Source organism: Gallinula chloropus (genome assembly GCF_964237585.1).
Source record: "Gallinula chloropus genome assembly, chromosome: 5".
NCBI lineage: Eukaryota > Metazoa > Chordata > Aves > Gruiformes > Rallidae > Gallinula > Gallinula chloropus.
In genome coordinates, this window is record NC_140090.1 from 50,843,582 (window position 1) to 50,863,272 (window position 19,691).

General features: G+C 40.5%; 1 protein-coding gene across 1 annotated transcript in view; it reads right to left on the reverse strand.

Annotated features, from left to right (window-relative positions):
• The window catches only part of BICC1 (BicC family RNA binding protein 1), a gene marked incomplete at both ends in the record, with an annotated part of 108,123 nt that overhangs the window by 56,355 nt on the left and 32,077 nt on the right, over positions 1–19,691 (reverse strand). Inside the window, one exon of the mRNA XM_084265088.1 lies at positions 12,942–12,988. Within this exon, the coding sequence (XP_084121214.1) occupies positions 12,942–12,988 (47 nt within the window). The remainder of the gene's footprint in view (positions 1–12,941; positions 12,989–19,691) is intronic.

The window sequence follows — 19,691 nt, forward strand, 5'->3', positions numbered from 1 at the left end:
CTTGTATTCCAGCTTGAAAAACATATAGTTTAAGCACTTTGGGGAGTTTTTACATTAAGACAGTAAGAAGTTATTTTTCCTTATACTGTAATTTGTTAGCTGATTTTGGATGGAAACTGGAACGTCCTGAATGCAAAAAACCCAAAAACCCAACCAAACCAGAACTCCCCAAAAGCCCACGAGCATTTCAAAATTCAAAGGAAGCATTATACAGGCAGTAGATGAAAAAGAACAACCTAACAGGCACACCTTTCCTTATTTGAAACAAGCACATTAAATGCCAATGGTATTCTTTAAAATTAGTGTCACGAAGTTATCTATTTCTGATCTTCCCACCTGTGGGATTTGTGCATCTTGGGCATTTCTGCCTCAATTCTTATTCATGGTGAAAGGCAAAACAAAGAGAGGAATCTGCATCTGCCTGTGGGTTTCTGCAATTAGTTCTTCACTTTAGCTTGATTCTAACCAAAAATGACTAAAAAGTAACTCTCAGAACTGCAAGCATATCTGCCCCCAAAATGCCAGTTTGCTATTTCATCAATGGAAAGCCCTCTCAGCATGAGGAATTAGCTCCCTCAGTTTAGCCTTGATTAATAGAAGATATGTATGCCATTTTCAGATGTAGAATACTCAACATCTATGCTTATTCATTGTCTAAAGACCTAAATACGTAATTCAGATATGTTTCCAAGATCAGATACATGCTTACCTTATTCTGTATTTGTTTGGTGGGTTTTCTTAAATATACAACTCTGCTTTTTGTAGACACCCTGAATTTTTCACGCTCTTAAAACCCTAGAAAGCAATGAAATTGTGTGGCCACTGGTGTTTCTGTTCATCCATCCACATCATGCCTTGAACACCCGAGTTCGTGTTTGAAGCACTTTCCTGGGTTTTCCTTGATAGAGGCTAAACCCAGGTTTAGAACAACATTGGCAATGGCACTAGACATTTAGACATCTTAAGTACTGCACCTGTACCGTGTTCTCAGCGATCAAACAATGCAAATCCTCAGAGAGCACCTAATGTCTTTGTTCCTTGGAATATTCCAGAGACCACAGTCCATTTCTAGTAAGCAGACTGTGAATCCTGTCTGAGCACCTGGTGACAAATGCTCAAAGCTAAACATCCTGCACACAGTGTTTTAGCTCAAAACCCACAACACTCCACAATACCCTAGAATACATTGTAAGCAAGGACCTGAAGTTTGAGTGGATATAATGCAAACAACTGACCTCCATTTCACTTTGGCACCAAGCAGTAGTTTCAAAAATCTTTTCCCTAACAAGGAAAACAACTAGCATTAGCATTCTCAAGGCTGGGGGCAAACTTCTTAGGAGAGTTGACTGTAAAAATGGCTGGAGAAGACTGGTTGGGTGAACTGAAAAAAATAATGCTGTACGACTACAGGTGATCATATCCATGACAATAAAGATGGTTATTGTCTCAGAGGGAGAATAAGACACAGAGGTGAATAAAAAGCAGGGGAGTGGACCAAGGAATGATTCTTTGAACTTAACTAACCCTTCTAAAAGTGATCCAGTTCTCTCAAGGAGCATTTGTTAGTATGTAAACATGTTTCAGCAAGACCTATAAGTACGATCAAATAAGATGTGATTTTCTGAAGTAGCACAAAGTTTAAAATTGAGAAAACAAATAGGGAAAAAGAGGGGAAACTACTGTGTATTGTATGAACAAACCCACACTTCAGTACAAGGCAAAGTATAGGTGGCTGGCTCCATCAGTAGCCCTTCCCTTCCAAAAAAAGAACCACCAAGTTCTCCATCGAGAATCAAGTTCTCCATCAAGCAGATATTGCAGAGGGACCAGAAATGCAGGCTAGACTCTGTTCATATATATTCTCTGAGCACACCTTGGAGTGCAAGTTTAAGGGCACCTCTAGAGAATTAATATTGGTAACATCACCACCTGAAACTTCAGAGCCAATTGCATCTACAAGTTCAAGATGACTTCTAATCTCCATTTTAACCAAACATGAGAGAATATCTCATCTCCACTGACTTAAGACAAGAACCATCAAGAACTTGGAGCAAGAAACCACCCCCAACATGTATTACCAGGAACCAAGTGCTTTCCAGTGTGAATGTGGACAGTTAAAAACTGCTGCAGAGGAGAAAAATCCCATGTGTGAGGGTATGGCAAGGGCAGGGAAAGACAGAGAGGATTGGGAAAAAATATGTTTATAAAATATACATCCAAAAAATAGAATTATAGTTCACATATTTATATATTGTATAACAAATACATTCTTTTATATTAATTATACATTAAATAAAATCTAAGTTATAAAACCCCCGCAATAATAGAAATTCTCTAAGTAGATATTTAGGAATCTAGTTTTGAAGTTCAATCTCCATCAGGTTAAAGAAAACACTGCAATTTTTTATGGTTTATCATAGATAGATTAAGTTTATGGATGATAACTCATGAAATTTGTCATATTGAGCTGCTGAAGTGACCGATTGTTTTGCTACACTACTGTATCCATCCCCATTTTTAATAGGATTGTTCTCTGAGAAGCACTTCTCATAGATCCTCTGCTCCATCAATTTACAGAGGACAAAGATGAAAATTACTGCTCAAGACAGCAAAAAATTTAAATCCAGGCATATCAATAGTACAAGAAAAAGTAGTACCACAGTAACAGCCTTTTAAAACTTAACCAGGGTTTCTCCAGAAACACAGAGTATTAACGGGAAGACAGTTTGACTGTCATAAAAGCTAACCCTCTATCTGCTTACCCAAGAGGCACTTGCTGTTGGGGTACAGAAAACATTATGTTTATCTTCCACTAAAGCTGCACAGGTAGGAGGATTTCTGCAATGAATGCCCATGCCAACTTCTCACTGCAGAACCCATTCTTAAACCTTACCACATATCTTTTTGCTTGTCCATAGGTACATTAAATGCTGTTTCAAGGATAAAAGTGACAGATACTCAAGCAGTGAGGTTAAATAATAATGCTGGCTGAATAACCTTAATATGAAAAGCTGCAAAACCTTTGCAGGTAAGGTTTTGAGGAATAAAGCAAGTTTCAAAACAGAGGCTGTAAAAACAGGTTTTTTTAAAGCATCAAATCCACTCCAAAGCCACGTTTCTTACAAGACCACCAAAACAGCATGGAACTTTACTGCCATACATCATCTGATACAGACCTGTAAGCCTTTTTTTTTTTTCAAATATCACCCAAGATATTCTTCAGCATGTAAAATTAATTTAGAATCACAGAATGTGTAAGATTCAAAGGGACCTTTAGGTCATGTAATCCAACCCCCGCAGTGAGCAGGGACATCTTCACTGGATCAGGTCATTCAGAGCTCCATCAAACCTGACCTTGAATATCTCCAGGGATGGGGCCTCTATTATGTCTCTGGGCAACCTGTGCCACTGATCTACCACCCTCACATTGAAAAACTTTTCCTGATATCCAACCTAAATCTCTCCTTTTCAAGTTTAAAACCATTATCCCTTGTCCTACTCCTCCACGCTCTCATGAACAGTTTGCCAGATTTCCTATAGGCACCTTTCAGGTGCCACTTTTAGCAGCTACCTGAAAGTACTATGAGAGCACCATCTGATCACATTTACCTTGCCACAAGATAAACATCATCCTCATGTTACCTGTTAATCTCCTAAACCCTGAAGAACTTTAACTTAGTGGAATTAGTTATTCTAAAACTGACATGTAGTACTGTCTTTATGTCAGCAACATCTCTAAATGCATTCTGAACACAGCTTTAAACAAAAGCTGGGAGTCTGCAGAAAATATTTTGAAGTCTGAAGTTCTAGTTCATCAGCAATTTTATTTCAGTTTTGACAGCAAAACCTTTTTCCTTTAAGATGATACACACAGACAAGTTCAAACACAAGTCACAGCTTTTATGTAAAATCTGCTGGCAACTGACAAGGCACAAGTACCAGGGCAAAGGGCTTTGTTACCCTGTTTACTAACTCTCACCAAAAAAGCCAAAAATCAGTATTGTACATTTCACTTATTAGAAGAATATTTCTACACTCAAGCAAGCATTTAAGTTTTTAAAACTGAAACCATTGTATGTACAGTCTAATTCAGTCTTGGCCAAGTGGTGACAGACTTTAGGAACAGGCCCCAGGATGCCTAGTGAAAACACACAAGATTTGAGCAGTGTCTGAATAGTTTGTTTCACAGCTGTACAAATGGTCACCTTGCATCTTCTCCTTTCGAAAGAATTCTATCAGTGCGGCTCCCTCAGGATGTATCCATTTAGATCAGTATAAACAAGTTTACTCTTCTAGTTTATTGGAAACATGGAATATCATTTGCATGAACATTTATAAAAACTTAGATTTCTATATAAGCAGGAGAAGACCTGAGCTGAAGAGTCACGGTAGACAAAGTAAAATTCTACATGGGCTGATTCTTTTTTCTTCTAATGGCAAAGTGGTGAAGCAGAAGTATCCAAGAGGATGACTAATCCCTGAACATGAGTTTTGGCAGCAGGAACAGAGCAATGGGTGTAGCTGGAACCAAGAGGAGTATCATATTTAATGGTTTGTTGGGGGTTTTGGGGCTGGGGGGAACAGGAGGGGGAGGAGTGAAGAAAGCAGGGGAATAACAAAGATGGGAATGTTGAACGAGACACAAAAAGGAACCATGTGAAGTTACTCAGGAGCTGATGAATGCAGCCTCTGAATCCGGTGAGGACAGATTTAGTGCTTGAGATGCCAGAGCCTGAACACATCAATGGTATATGAAATTAGGAATCACAGAATCACTAGGTTGGAAAAAATCTTTGAGATCAAGTCCAACCTCTACAAGACCACATCCCTGAGCACCTTATCTACTCATCTTTTAAATACACCCAGTGGCAGTGACTTAACCCCCTCTCTGGACAGCCTGTTCTAATGCCTGATAACCAATAACCGTTTCTGGGAAAACCTTTTCTGTAATGTCTGATTTGACCCTGCCCTGGAACAGCTTGAGGCCATTTCCCCTCACTCTATTACCTGTCACTTAGGTGAAGAGACCAACACCCATCTCTTCACAACCTCCTTTCTGATCATTGTAAGTGGTGATAAGGTCTCCCCTCAGCCTCCTCTTCTCCGGGCTAAACACCCCCAGTTCCCTCAGCCACTCCTTATAAGGTTCACTCTCCAGTCCCTTCCCCAGCCTGGTTGCCCTTCTCTGGACTCTCTCCAGGGCCTCAATGTCTTTCTTGTAGTGATGGACCCAGAACTGGACACAGCACTCGAGGTGCTGCCTCATCAACGCCCAGTACAGGGACACAATCACCTCCTCAGACCTATTGGCCAATCTGTTTCTGATACAAGCCAGGATGCCCTCACCTGTGCACACTGCTGGCTCATATTCAGTGGGCAGTTAACCAAATAGCTTTATAGTGTTTCTGCATTTTCCAACTAATTTAGATTCAGGTATAAAAATGCAACAGAAGGAAACAGGCCTATTTCCCACTCACATATCTCTAAACAGCTTTGTGGCCAAATAGGTAAGATACAAACATGCCTTCCTCCAGCTTCTCATGACCAATAATTTTGTGGTCTGCGTGTGCACATTTGGAGACTTCCACAAAGCAGCAAGCAGGCTGCATTGCCAAAGGACTACACCCCAGCTCAGATTAACTCTAAACAAATTTACCACCTTCACTAGATATTCACAGCCATTCCTAATGGCTTTATGAAGAGTTAAGGCAAGGAAGCACATGCAGGATGAAGAGGTACTAAAGGTAGAGGACAAAATTAACTTCACAGGCACTCATTTATTCACAGTTTTGATCAATGGGTATCAACTGATAAAAAATAGTCAACAGATCATACGTAAAGGCAATAAAGGCAGCAGCATAAACATCATCAACTTTGCAACCCAAACTTCCAGGCTATAAATAAGAGCTCTAAATCCATACAGAGAGAATCGGGGAAGTTAACATAAATTCTGAAACCATATCCACATAGGTATCCTCTTCATTAAAACATTTTTAGCTTAGAAGGGAAGAGAAAACATGCAGGCACACACACCGCATCATTTCTAAACATTTTCTCTACCTGAAACAAACTAGAAATGATTGTTCTTAAAGTAAGGGTCTTGTTTAGGTAAGCATGGCTGTATTGTTGCTGCATCTAATACCTGCACCAAGTGAACCTTCTGCAACAATTTACAGAACATTGTACTCAATTTGCACATTAAGTTAAATGAGAAAACTACAACCGCTGTTACCAACAGAGAAACACTAAATTCATTCCTTGAATAGGTTTTAACTTTATCTTCACCCCAATGGAAATCTTAGTCAAAGGTCACAGGTAATCCAGTCATTTAAATTAAATGCAGGTCAAACAGGTAAAGGGAATGCAGGCAAAGCATGCAAAAACCCTACAACTGAGTGTGTGTGTGCAGCATTAGTGAATTCTGCACAGGACAAATTTTCCCTTTTTGCTTGTAAGAAAAAAAAAATTACTACTTAACAATGAAGCCTGGACCGGACATTGTTAGAAACACCAGTGGGCAGCCAACTGCTCTTTCTGAAAGCAGAAGTAGCTAATCTCCTCCCTACAAATCTGAAACATTTGGAACACACACAGGGTTCTTTCCTCATATTCACCTTCTCTCTTATTTTACTTTTTACCCCCAGAAGGACAGAAAAGAACACAAGTATTTCCGGGGACTGAAACTTTTCCTCTCTTAAAACAGAGGATTTAACTTCCAGAGTGAAAAGTATTAAGCATCAAAATTGAGACCATGATGGCAAATAGCGCCTTCTCTGCTGCTTTACAATTAAGTCATCTTGCACAAAATATTAAGCATAGCAGTAAGGAGGCATAAAATGGGACTTCATCATCCTGTTCTGCTTCACTTGCAAATCAGACCAAGCTCTAAGCAGGGATGTAGAGTCACTCAGTATAATACTACAGGATCAAAATTCCCACTGTTTCTGTCCAAAGGAGCTCTTCACAAGCAATTCAAAGACAGTTGCTGTTTTAACACTTCTACCTGCAGTGGGCATTTCAAGCATTAGGTCCATCAGAGTATTTTCATATTATCGGTAAACTCTCAAGATTGCCCCAACTGTATCAAAAGCAACATGGAAGAAACTAAAGATCAAAAAACCCACTCAAACATAACACACCAGTACTGCCTTGTAATGACTCCATTCCCTGAACAAAATGATTTCTATGCTAGAGACGTGATGAATGCAGTTTTCCACAAGAATGAAGCCTTCTCATCACTCAGCTCTTCCTGAACTAAGCAAAAAGTTAAGTAAGCATTCTTGATTTACCTTTTTGAAGAAACTGATCCAACCTAAACAGTCTCCTTCTTTCCACTGGGTGTGGTTTTGCCAAAAGGGAGACAAACCTCTCAATCTCAAGATTTCCTTCAAATGTTGACTGCCACCGACAGCCTTTCAACTCTCTTAATCCATACCACCCTCTCAGAGAAGTCGCTTCCTCTTCCCGGGAAGCTAAATGAGAGGAAGCTGAATGTAAATTAGAAGCGCATGCCAGCATTCCCAGCACAGCTGGGCATTTCAAGTATATTCTAGAAATGTATTGCCTTAATATATCCTTGTCACATGCTATGTGCCAAACTCTACATCAAGGGAACATTTTAATGCTAATGCAGACACTGATTTCTACCCAGAAAAAACTCTAAGTGTGGAAACAGTTTCTGCAGTTCCAAGCTGCTCCTCGTGGTCAAAATAGAGACAAACCCCAGGATAATGTATAACAACCATGAACTCACTGTGTCTCTCAATAGCAAGATACAGTTTCTTCTCATGGGAAGAAAGCAATAGCTGAGCGGCTACCATCAAAAGGGGAAATACAGCCTTAGGGAAACTAGAATTATAAATAGGCAGTTCAAGAGAAGTCATGGATGAAGACACATAAGTCATCCTTCAGAAGGTATTGCTGAACTGGACTTGATGATCTTGAAGGTCTTTTCCAACCGAAACCATTCTGTGAACATGGATAGCAATCGGCCTGAGACATCTTAGTCTCAGGTCAATGATTAATATTTTCAATACCCAAAAATGCCCAAAGCATTTCACTTTTGAAGCTTTATCTACACATTTCATGTTCACAGATTAAGAATGAAGACTGACCAAGTTTTGCCCTGACCTACTGCAGACAGAAACATTTAAGTTGAATTTATTTGTATCCTGATACACTATCTATACTTACAAAAGCATTCATGTACACGTGATAGTTTCATCAACACATTCACCTATAAGAATTCCACAAAAGTTACCAGGTTTGGTTCAGATCAGCCTAACAAGTTTTCAAAGACACAAATAAAATCACAGGATGTCGCAAAACAAGCTCTTTTAGTCTTAAACAGGCTTGAGGCAGCTTCCTTACCGCCTTTGCTGCCACAGCTTCCTAAACCAAAGGTAAAGTACATCCATTAATAACTACTGTGTACGTAAGAGGAACTTGACAGAAAGGTAAGGATGCAATTGGATATACCTATTTTGCCCACCTTCAAAGAATTGCAACTTTTGGTGGGATTTTTTTTTTTTGTTGCCATTGTTTAAGTCTCTTACTTGCCAATATCTATACTAGAAGAGCAACTCATTTTCCAGGATGGTTGCACCAACCTGTTTTCAAAAATGGCCTCAGGATCTTTTTAAGGTGCTATTCATTTGATGTAATCACACACATCCAGAGGATGTAAGAACAGGAAGAAACACAAAAAAGAAAATCCCAGCCTTTCTTTACGCTCCTAAACTTCTAATAATTAACAGAAGATATTTTGGTACACACATGCAACATTTCCTCATTTGCGTCTTCAAACTTCCAAGCATGATCACATCCCCTTCAGGGGCAAGAGTCTGCAGTCAAGAGAAGTACAAGCACTTAAGCTATTAAGCACATTTTGCCTAAATCCAGTGATATCTTAAAAAAACCCTAAGCATCTGCATCTCCACAAATGAATATATTCTTACAAACACAATTTGTCTTTGATTAAACCCCCCAAATATAAATAAAACAACAACCAGAGAAAGCACCACAAAACCTACTCTCAAATGTACAGAAACAATAAGATGCACAAGTAGTACGCTGTGCTTTCCACAAAGCCAAATTATGCAAATGAACTCTTCAAAGACAGGAAAGGAAGAGCCTAGGAGCCCCTTTGGAACTATTCCAGAAGCCCATGACTAACACACATACACACACACACACACACACTGAATTATGATGAAACGAGCAGCTTACATCTGACCTAGCATCAAGTCTTTGGGCACAGCACTACACAATGTGCATCATTTCCAGTCCCTGCCTTCTGCACATGCAGCCCAAGAACTCCACCCAACTCTTGCTAAGCCCACAACCTTCACTTATCATCCACCATACTGCTGACAGTCCCATGATAAAGCTAGATGTACACTCCTGCTCTGAGAAATCTCAGAATGAAAGCTTATCATCAGCACTGACATTTCCAAGTGCTTCAGAAAAACACTTGATGAGGCAAGAACTAAAAGCAAACTGCAACGATTGCATTAAAATCCCCTCTGTCCACATGGCCAGCCCTCATCTGTTTTGGATTATGAACTCCTCAGGGCAGGGACCCACCACCTTCTAACATTTTATATATGAGTGCCATGCATATCTATAGTGCTACATAAATTATGTGTTCCTTGGAACGATGTCCTGGCTTTGTCTGAGAAGGGCCTTGCTCGCCTACAAGGCGTGAACCAGATGTTATAGAACTCAATGGAAAAACTCCACCGTCAAGTAAAAATGGGCTTTGGATCAAGGACAAGTAATAACTTCATGTTATGTATTATTCTCACGGAATAAGCTAGGACAATAGTATATAGAGTAAGGTCCACAACAATCTTGCACATAAACAGCATGTAACACAACAGCAAGCTAATCCACATTTATTTAAGATTACCTGTCACTGATCTGCAGATCAGAGAGCTCCAGAAAACACCATCATGTTATTTACTTATTTCTTGCTAAATTATTAGCAGCTCTCAATGGTATTGGAAAACTCCACATTAGACTATATTAGGGTTTCCCCCCACTTTGAAACAGTACTAAAACCTAGAAATACTGGAAGAAACTACGCTAAAATCTTCAGATCTTTAAAAGTGACACTACCACAAAATATTTACCCACTTTTGCTTTCATTTAGGAACAGATGAAAGGGGACTTGATCTTCTCTTCTATAACGGGGCAGAAATACTAGCTTCATTCACCTCTTGCAGCCAAAAACCAGGGCTTATTCTGTAACTCTTACCAGCAGCTACAGAACACATGCTTGTTTCTGCTAAAACTGGCAGTAAAATAATACATTTTGACATTTAAATTATTAGCATTAAACTTTGAAATTTAGAAGTTGATAGGAGCAGTTCACATCCACCAGGAGTCTGCTTGATGATGAAAATCCAAGAGAGTAATACTGTTTGCACACGTTTGAAGATTAGTAAAATACTACTTAGCATCAAAACCTTACATCACTTTCCCTAAGAGCATGGCAGACTCATTAGAGCATACTACGCACAGTTTAATGATCCAGGCTGAGGTCCTGAGCTGGGCTCTACATCAGAAAGAATACAAGCAACTTCTGCTCCTCCTGAGGGCAAACTAGTAGAGAACTGAGCCCTGTCCCCTGTTGACCAGTCACTAAGCAGGACCCATCAGCCACTTCCATGCTTGCTGCTTGCAGATGGCTCTGGTCTCACACTCTACAGTCCCTCTCCTCCCTCTTGGTCTCCATGTCTTGATATATCGAAGTACCTTCTTGAATCTTTGCCTTGTTACTTCTGTCATTTCAGCATTAATATGAAAATGTGTTTCACCTCACACCCCAACAACTTCAGCATATTGAGGGGTTGTCAGAAAATACTACACATGGCATTATTTACCCAAATTACCCCCTAGTTCTTGATGTGCCTCTAAAATGATGTATTTTTCCTCCCCGTTCCACTCAAAAGCCTGCCAGTAGTGCCCCAAAGTCACGTCTCATTTTCACAGCTTCAAATTCATATTAAGTCTCTGAAAATATCTCACCACCTTGATTTGCAATGTGTTTCTAACACTACAAACCACTTCCTCAATATACCACCTGAAACACATGAGAAGACTATCTTACCTCCAGAAACTCTGCCTTATTCATCTGACATGAGAAAGGAAAAAACATAACCCTGATTAAAGGAAATTGCACAGACAGAGATGGTGAGTAAGCTATGAGCAACTGTCCAAAGATTTTTTCTGAACAAAGGAAAACTCACAAAGAAGATAGTTACCATCTGTTCTTATTAGCTGTAGTATTTTGTGTATGTGCTTACAATCTTCAGTAATCTAAACTACAGAGTTGAGGAGACTGCAAGAATGACCACCCATCACAATTATGCAGCTTTAACCTATTGCAGCATCCCTGTGGTGCCCATTTAATAATTATGCACATATATGACAATGTGTTAATGCCAAAAGTAACCACTACATCTACTATCAGTATGGGTAAGGAGAGTGCTCTTATTCAGTAGCTCTAGCACATTTCACTTTCCGATTACATTTAAAACAGTATTTTTGGCTATTAAAAGAACTACATAATTGCAAGGTACATTGCACCTACAGTAAATAATCAAGTATCCAAATACACATTGTATCTAAGCCACTCAATCGCACACAGATCTAACTTCATCTACAAGTTCAAAAACGAGCAGATTCATACAAGTGTGAAAAAACACTGCATTGTAAAAAATGAACCACGTGTAGAATGAAGTATAGGCTACTGTAGCCCAGCTTCAGTTCAGGAAGTATAAAACAACCCAGGCATTTTGATAAAACCCTAAAAATTATTGGCACATTCTCCTCTGCATACATTAGACAGTTAAGCACAAGCACCACATTCTGACAGAGTGAGTCTGTCAGTGAAGAGCCAAATCACCTGGAAACTCCTATAAAACACTAAGTCAAACATTTCGACACTATATGTACTCCTCCCCACCAGCCTTCATAGAACCATAGAATGCATTGGGTTAGAAGGGACCATCAAATGTCATCTAGTCCAACCCCTGAAGTAAGCAGGCAAATCTTCACCAGAGCACAGCTGCCCATGAAAGCATCTGACAACCACGTGGAGGATAAAGTCTTCTCTCACATGTAAAAAGAGACTGCTTTTGAGGCACCACTTATAAATACAAAGAAAACATGAAGAACTGCTTGTTTAACGGACAACCAGTCAAAAAGGAGTTTCAAAGCCTTTCAGGATACAGCATGAAAATTTAGTCTTCTCTGTAATACAGAGAGACAAAGCAGCTCGTAATTTCTATTAGCAGATATTAACATAACTCATAAATAATATTTTACACGCTATTCTTGAAAAAAACAAACAAAACATGTTGCTTTGCAAAAGTAATTTCAAAGTCATTACTCTTGACCATGTTTCTCTTTGTAGTTTAGTTGCTGCAGGACTATTTTTCCAGTCCTTCCGTGCCTCTGTCTAACCACAGACTTTATTGAATCACTCTGCGGATTGTGCATTTCTTTCTTAAAAGGCCTGTGCATTTCTCAACCAAATATTTATGCCTTCAATGATATCACAGTAAGTTTAGTGTCTTTTTTTTCCAATAACAATGTAGCACTTCTCCACAGACATAAAAGCCATAAGACCACATCATCTTCTGGATGAGTCCCATGCTATTGCACAAAATCAGCTTTACTACTGAGTATTTTGCCATTTGCAGTTAAATGATAATTAAGATGTGCACAAACTACAGTAGCAAACACCAAAGAAGGTATTTCTCATCCCATTCCAGGCACAGCTGATGGTTAGTAGACAAACTTCTTTTAAAAAACTCGATCAGTACAGTGGAAAACGTACATTAAGCATAATTGGCTGATGTTAAAAAAGAGCAACAAGCAGATTTTATTTCTTCTAGTCAAATGATATCACAGAAATAAAATATCTTTCTTACCTTCTGAAAAAAGTCTTCCCCACTTTTCCCTTTGCCCTCTGCAGCAGCTGTAAAACAAAAGTGGGATCTGGTTACTAAATATGTAGAAGGAAATGTGCACATTTACATAGAGAAGATATCAATGAGTACATGCTACCGTGAAAATATAACTCCAGGTAACTTTTTACTCATAGAGCCATAGAACAGTCTGGGTTGGAAGGGACCTCAAGGACCATACAGTTCTAACCCCCCTGCCACAGGTTAAGCCACCAACCTCCAGGACTGGATCTACATAAGGTTGCCCAGGACCCCATCCAACCTGGCCTTAAACACCCCCCAGGGATGGGGTATCCACCACCTCTGGGCAGCCGGTTGCACCACCTTACCACTCTCTCTGTAAAAAAGTCCCCCTGATATCCAATCTAAACCTTCCCTCCTTTAGCTTTAAAAGGATAAACATTTTTCAACAACTAATACCTGGAGCAGCCTTTTGTAAGTTACTTGCTAAGGATGAAGACCAAGCAGACATTCATGTTTATGTAGTAGAGCTATAATATACTGATACATATTTTAGTTACAAAGTAAGCATGGTCATATAAGTCTGATTTATTCACACTGCACACTTTGTCACATAATTCTACTAATAGGAGGATCAAAAGAAACCTAGGAGGGCACAAGATTCACTGTATCAAGATTAAAAATCAGAGGCCAAAGAATAAGCATCACAGTATGCCAGAACCACATAAAAAATATTTTTCCTCTATTCCACTATTATTTATATTGAAGTGAAATATAAAGCTACTGCTGTTTGGTTTATTGAGACCAAGAAAGCACCACAAAAATCTAAACACTCATTAGTGCTGTTATATATTCCTTTCTTTCTCAATTGCTTGTTACGCAGGGAAATTTTGCAAGACATACTTTCCACCAGCTGATGTTTATGAGCTGCCACGTTCAAAGCAGCTGAAAAACAAAAGGCAAGGCGAGATACTCGGGCTAGAAACACTGCCCTCCTACTAAACAGAGGCACGAGCACATTTGAGAACAATGTTCACAAAAGGTGACTCAAAGTCGAGAGCAGCACTGAATGTGGCTACAGGTGGGGCTTGGCAACTGCGGGCAAAGCAGCAGTTAAGCAGGGAAAAACTAAAGGATCTTGACCTGCTTTGCACAGAAATGGTGAACATCTTGACTCTATGAAGAGAAATACCATAAGAAACCATTCTTTACACCAATCCTATTCGGAGGAAAAATAGAGAATGTCACCCTCCTCCTCACCTCCAACACATCTGCAGTGCCAGCTGACCCCGCACAAGAGCTGAAGCACTGGGAGGAGTTTTAAATTCAGTTTAGATGTTAGGAAACAGTTCTTCACTGAAAGAGTTGTTAGAACATGGAACAGGCTGCCCAGGGAGGGGGTTGAGTCACCGTTGCTGGATGTTTTTAAAAAAGGGAAGATGAGGTATTTAGGGATATGGTTTAGCATAGGACAGGAATTGTTGGACTCTATGATCTTAAAGGCCTTCTCCAGCCTTGTAATTCTGTGATTCTGAGTTCCAGGACCTCAGCTTGAGAGGCTGAAGAAGGGAACTGGGCATCACTAGAGACACACCAAAGTGCTGACAGCACTCCGGTGCCGTGCTGGTCACACTGGGACCTTTGTATTTACATAACAGGAAATGCTGACAAAAGGAAGAGTGAATAATAACTAGATACATGTAGGCTGTACATAATGTATAGAGCCTTCAGAGCACTTTTCAAAACCAGTGCAAACACCAGCACAGCGGCAGAACCAAACATCACTGTAGAACACAGCTTGGAAGCTTGCGAGAAATGATCATATCATTCAGGGATTTCAAGAGAAAGACCTGGCTTCGGGCCTGGGTTATCTCCCATTTGTACCTAAAACCATACCTCTATATTTAGTTAATGTAAGCGATTATGCTTAGAATGATACAATCACATATAGCTTATGATGCAGCTTACCCGTGGTTACAACCCAAAACTTAGCAACTGATTCAAAACACAGCAGGTCAAGCTAATTATGAAGTGGCCAATTCCCTTCTCCCTGGAGAAAGGGATACCTCCAAACAGAACTCTGAATGCAAAGGAAAAAAAAAAAATCTCTGAATTGTACTGGGTTGCTGAAGAAAGTCATTGACGTCGTGACTTCGCTGTATTTCTCATGTCCAAAGCAAACCTGTAGCTCACCCAGACAGCCCAGCTTCAAGGCTCTGTGTCAGGGACTTCAGACAAATGCAATCAAGCACATACAGGCTAGAGGCACAAGGTTGTACTCCAGAGGAACCAACGCCACTACATTTGAAATAGGCTTCTCAAAATATCAATAACAACGCTCAAATACCATGAAGAAAGCACATGGTCTACAGTCCTATCGAATACAGTTCAGAAGTTCACATTACTTAACTCAAGTGCAGTCAGAGCAATGCCAGTGAATGAAAACTGTCAAGCAGTCACCTTCCTGCAGAGCAACTCCAGAGCGCAATCCAGAGTCTGAGGAGGGTTTTGTTTTCCCCTCAGTCTCAAGGGCCTTCAGGAAGAATAAACTGGTAAAAGTGTCATTAGAACAAGGTTTTCCAGAAGAGAAAACAACTGGGGAAGACTTCTACTTCTGAGATTTATAACCAGGAGATACTAGCAGGAAAAAAGCGCAACAATAACACCCAAACAACTTCCTTGTGACAGCAGACACTTCCTAGATGCATGCTGTTTTACAAATTTTCCATTAACTCAGGAAAAGCTATGAAGGCCTTCTGGGAAATCAGCACCACCACACTATTTCAAGTGAAACACGGAACCAATGTGCATTTAATCAGAGGGTACGGGAGATAAACTGGAGATGAGAATATGACAGATGTGAGGCTGAAGTTGCAGTTTTAAGACTATCTTTAGTTTTAAGAACACACAGATTTTATTCCAGCTACAAGCACATTGACTACAAACAAGAGATGGTTTAGATAATAGCAGTGATGCTCTGCAGGGCATTTAAACAGAAAGCTGACAAAGCAAATTCCAAGCTTTTTATTGTAGGTTTATTTTTAAGCAGAATCATTCTGGTGTCCTGATTTACAGCTTGGCCCCATCAACTATACAGCACAACAGATGGTCTCCAACAAGTACAGATGAAGTAAGGAAGAAGGTGGAGCGAGAACATCCTAAGCAGGGTTCACAGAAAAGGAAAAAAAAAAGCAGAGAGTATGGTGAAGTTGGAGCAAACGGCACTTCAGAAACATCTTTGGTTAATGATGAGTTGTTTTAGCTGTTATACCACACTATAAAGAAACGTTCTTTCATTATGGCTTTTCAGCACATAAGATGTTTTATGGCAACTCACTTGTCAGGTGGCATGATCTCTAACTACAACAAAGCAGGAGAGATGGTTGAGTGGAAAAGCAGTATGGTGGTTTTTGGAAAAAGGCACTGAAGATGAACATCTCTTCTAGCTTAAAGCAGTTTTTCACATGATTGAAAGCTTATTGCATCATAAGCATTTTATTGCTTTGTGTCCATGATGCAGTGCTACTTAATCCATTAAGAGGTGTGCTTCCAGTCATTGTTCATGTTTTTATGTATCCAGGTGATCTAGTCATTACCATCTCCATTACGCACTGAATTTAAAAAAGCAAAGATGCTCAGAATTACAGTTTGAAGTACTGACTAATGTTTAGTGTGGTATCTTTCAGTATCAAAGAAGAAAAGGCCTATAAATTTGGTGACTAAACACATGAAGTGGTATATAGCATTAGGTTACCTGTTCTTCAGCTACTTCCTTCTTTTGCCCTCCCTCCTTGATTTAACCCTTTGCACCAGTAACAGTGCCTTAGTCTTATTGTAATGGGCTTCCTAAAGTTTTCTTACTCTTATGAGAAGAACAGCTAAGAAAAATTAAGTTTCAGTGGTAGTTTATGAATTTTGGGATGCTACCCACAATTTCACATATTTTAATGCATTTACCTCCAAATTAGCTACCTATACTTAAGAAAGTTTCCAACATGTGTGCAAAACATTTACTGTTCACATGAAATTATCCTGAAGTCTGTCTTGGCCGACTATAGGAATTTAGTGAGATCATGTAGGGAGAAAGTCAGAAGGGCTAAAGCTGAACTGGAACTCAGACTGGCCAGTTCTGTAAAAGATAATAAAAGTCCTTCTATAGGTACATTAACAGTAAGAGGAGGGTCAAGGAGAATCTCCAGCCCTTATTGTCTGCTGAGGGAACATTAGTGACAAGGGATAAGGACAAGGCTGAGGTGCTTAATTCCTTCTTTACCTCAGTCTGTAATAGTAAAGATGGGTATTCCCTGAGTACTCATCCTCAGGAACTGGCTGACAGGGAGGGGAGGAATAGCAAAATTCCCATGGCTAAGGAGGAAATGATTAGCGACCTACTTGGCCAGTTAGATACCCACAAGTCAATGAGGCCAGATGGGATTCACCCGAAGGTGCTGAGAGAACTGACAGCTGTGCTTGCCAAATCCCTTTCCATCATGTACCAGCAATCCTGGCAGAATGGGGAAGTTCCACTCGACTGGAGGCTGGCAGATGTCACCGCCATATATAAGAATGGCCAGAAGGAGGATCCAGGGAACTACAGGCCTGTCAGTCTGACCTCAGTCCTGGGGAAGATCATGGAGAGGGTCATCTTGGGAGCTATCATGCAGCACATGCGTGATGGCCAGGGGATCAGGCCCAGTCAACATGGGTTTACAAAAGGTAGATCCTGTCAAACTAACCTGATCACCTTCTATGACAAGGTGACCTGCTTAATGGATAAGGGAATGTTGTGGATGTAGTCTACCTGGACTTCAGTACAGCCTTTGACATGGTTTCTCACAGCATTCTGACTGAGAAACTGGCTGCCACTGGCCTTGACAGGTGGACCCTGAGCTGGGTTAAAAACTGGCTGGATGGCCAGGCCCAAAGGGTGGTGGTGAATGGAACAAAATCCAGCTGGAGGCCAGTCACGAGTGGTGTCCCCCAGGGCTCAGTCCTGGGTCAAGTCTTATTCAACATCTTTATCAATGACCTTGAAGGGATTGAATGCTCCCTCAGTAAGTTTGCAGATGACACTAAACTAGGAGGTAGTGTTGATCTGCCTGAGGGTAGGGAGGCTCTTCAGAGGGATCTGAACAGACTGGACCGATAGGCTGATACCAACGGGATGAAGTTTAACATGGCCAAGTGTAGAGTGCTGCACATGGGACATAACAACCCCATGCAGCGCTACAGGCTTGGGGAGACTGGCTGGAGAGCTGTCAGGAAGAGAAAGACCTAGGGGTGTTTGTTGACTGCAAGATGAATATGAGCCAACAGTGTGCCCAGGTGGCCAAGAAGGCAAATGGCATCCTGGCTTGTATCAAAAACAGTGTGGCCAGTAGGTCTAGGGAGGTAATTGTGCCCCTGTACTCGGCATTGGTGAGGCCACACCTTGAGTACTGTGTGCAGTTCTGGGCTCCCACCATAAAAAGGAGATTGAGGTCCTTGAGCAAGTGCAGAGAAGGGCAACCAGGCTGGTGAAGGGGCTGGAGGGCAAATCATATGGGGAGCAGCTGAGGGAGCTGAGGATGTTTAGCCTGGAGAAGAGGAGGCTGAGGGGAGACCTTATCACCACCTACAACTACCTGAAGGGAGGCTGTAGAGTGGTGGGCAATGGTCTCTTCAGCCAGGTGATAGAAGATAGAACAAGGGGAAATGGCATGAAGCTGTGCCGGGGCAGGTTTAGATAGGATATTAGAAAAAAAAAAAAAATTACTGAAAGAGTTGTCAGGGCCTGGAACAGGCTGTCCAGGGAGTGATTGAGTCACCATCCCTGGATGTGTTCAAAAAAAAAAAAAGGGTAGATGAGGTACTTAGGGATATGGTTTAGCATAGGATGGGAATGGTTGAACCTGATGATCTTCACAGGTCTCTTCCAACCTCGTGATTCTGTGACTTCTCTCCAAAACAGGCAAAGACAGTTCTAGCACTTCCAAAAACTGTAAGAGTACCCAAACAATCAGAAAATATCAATTTCTTTCATAATTACAAGACTAGATTCTGTTCAAACAAGACAAAGCCAGCATCTTTTGCACGGAAATGAGCAAGAGAAGCATTCCAGAGTTATGATGTTTACACACAAGCCACTAAAAGTGGAAACCATTTACAGTTTTTGCTACAATGAGCTGCCAGTTTAGTCAGTCATTGAGGTTTACCTCAAATCAGATAAACTGAGATAAAAGCAAGTGTTAATTTATGTTTAGGAAAAAAGTATGCCAGGTCATCACATCCTAAGCTCAGCTTCTTTCTAAGCAAGTTTTGAGAGTATTAACCAGGACTCCCAAAGTAAACCTCATCTTCGAGCTATCATATTGAGCAGCTATCAACATGTACAACTGACATATGTGCCCTGCCAGATTATTTTGGTAATCTTACTAATATTAATATTTTAACATGAAACCAAACTGCATTCAAAAAGCAGTCATTTTCCAAGTTCTCAAACAACCGTAAGGGAGGCAGAGTGCTGGCAGTGCCATACCCATGCCACATGGAAAACGCAGCATAGCCCATCTAATCACTCAACATTAAATACACTTTCAGATTTTAGCAGACAAGGCTCTGCATTTTCTGTCTTAGCAAACAGATTAATGATTTCAAAATGCCATACCAGTAACAAACACCAGTAAGAAGCAAGATTAACACCTACACTGAAGGTAGCGTTACTAATCCCGGTTTAGGAAATATTATGTCAGTGAGTGCAGTACAGTTATTTAA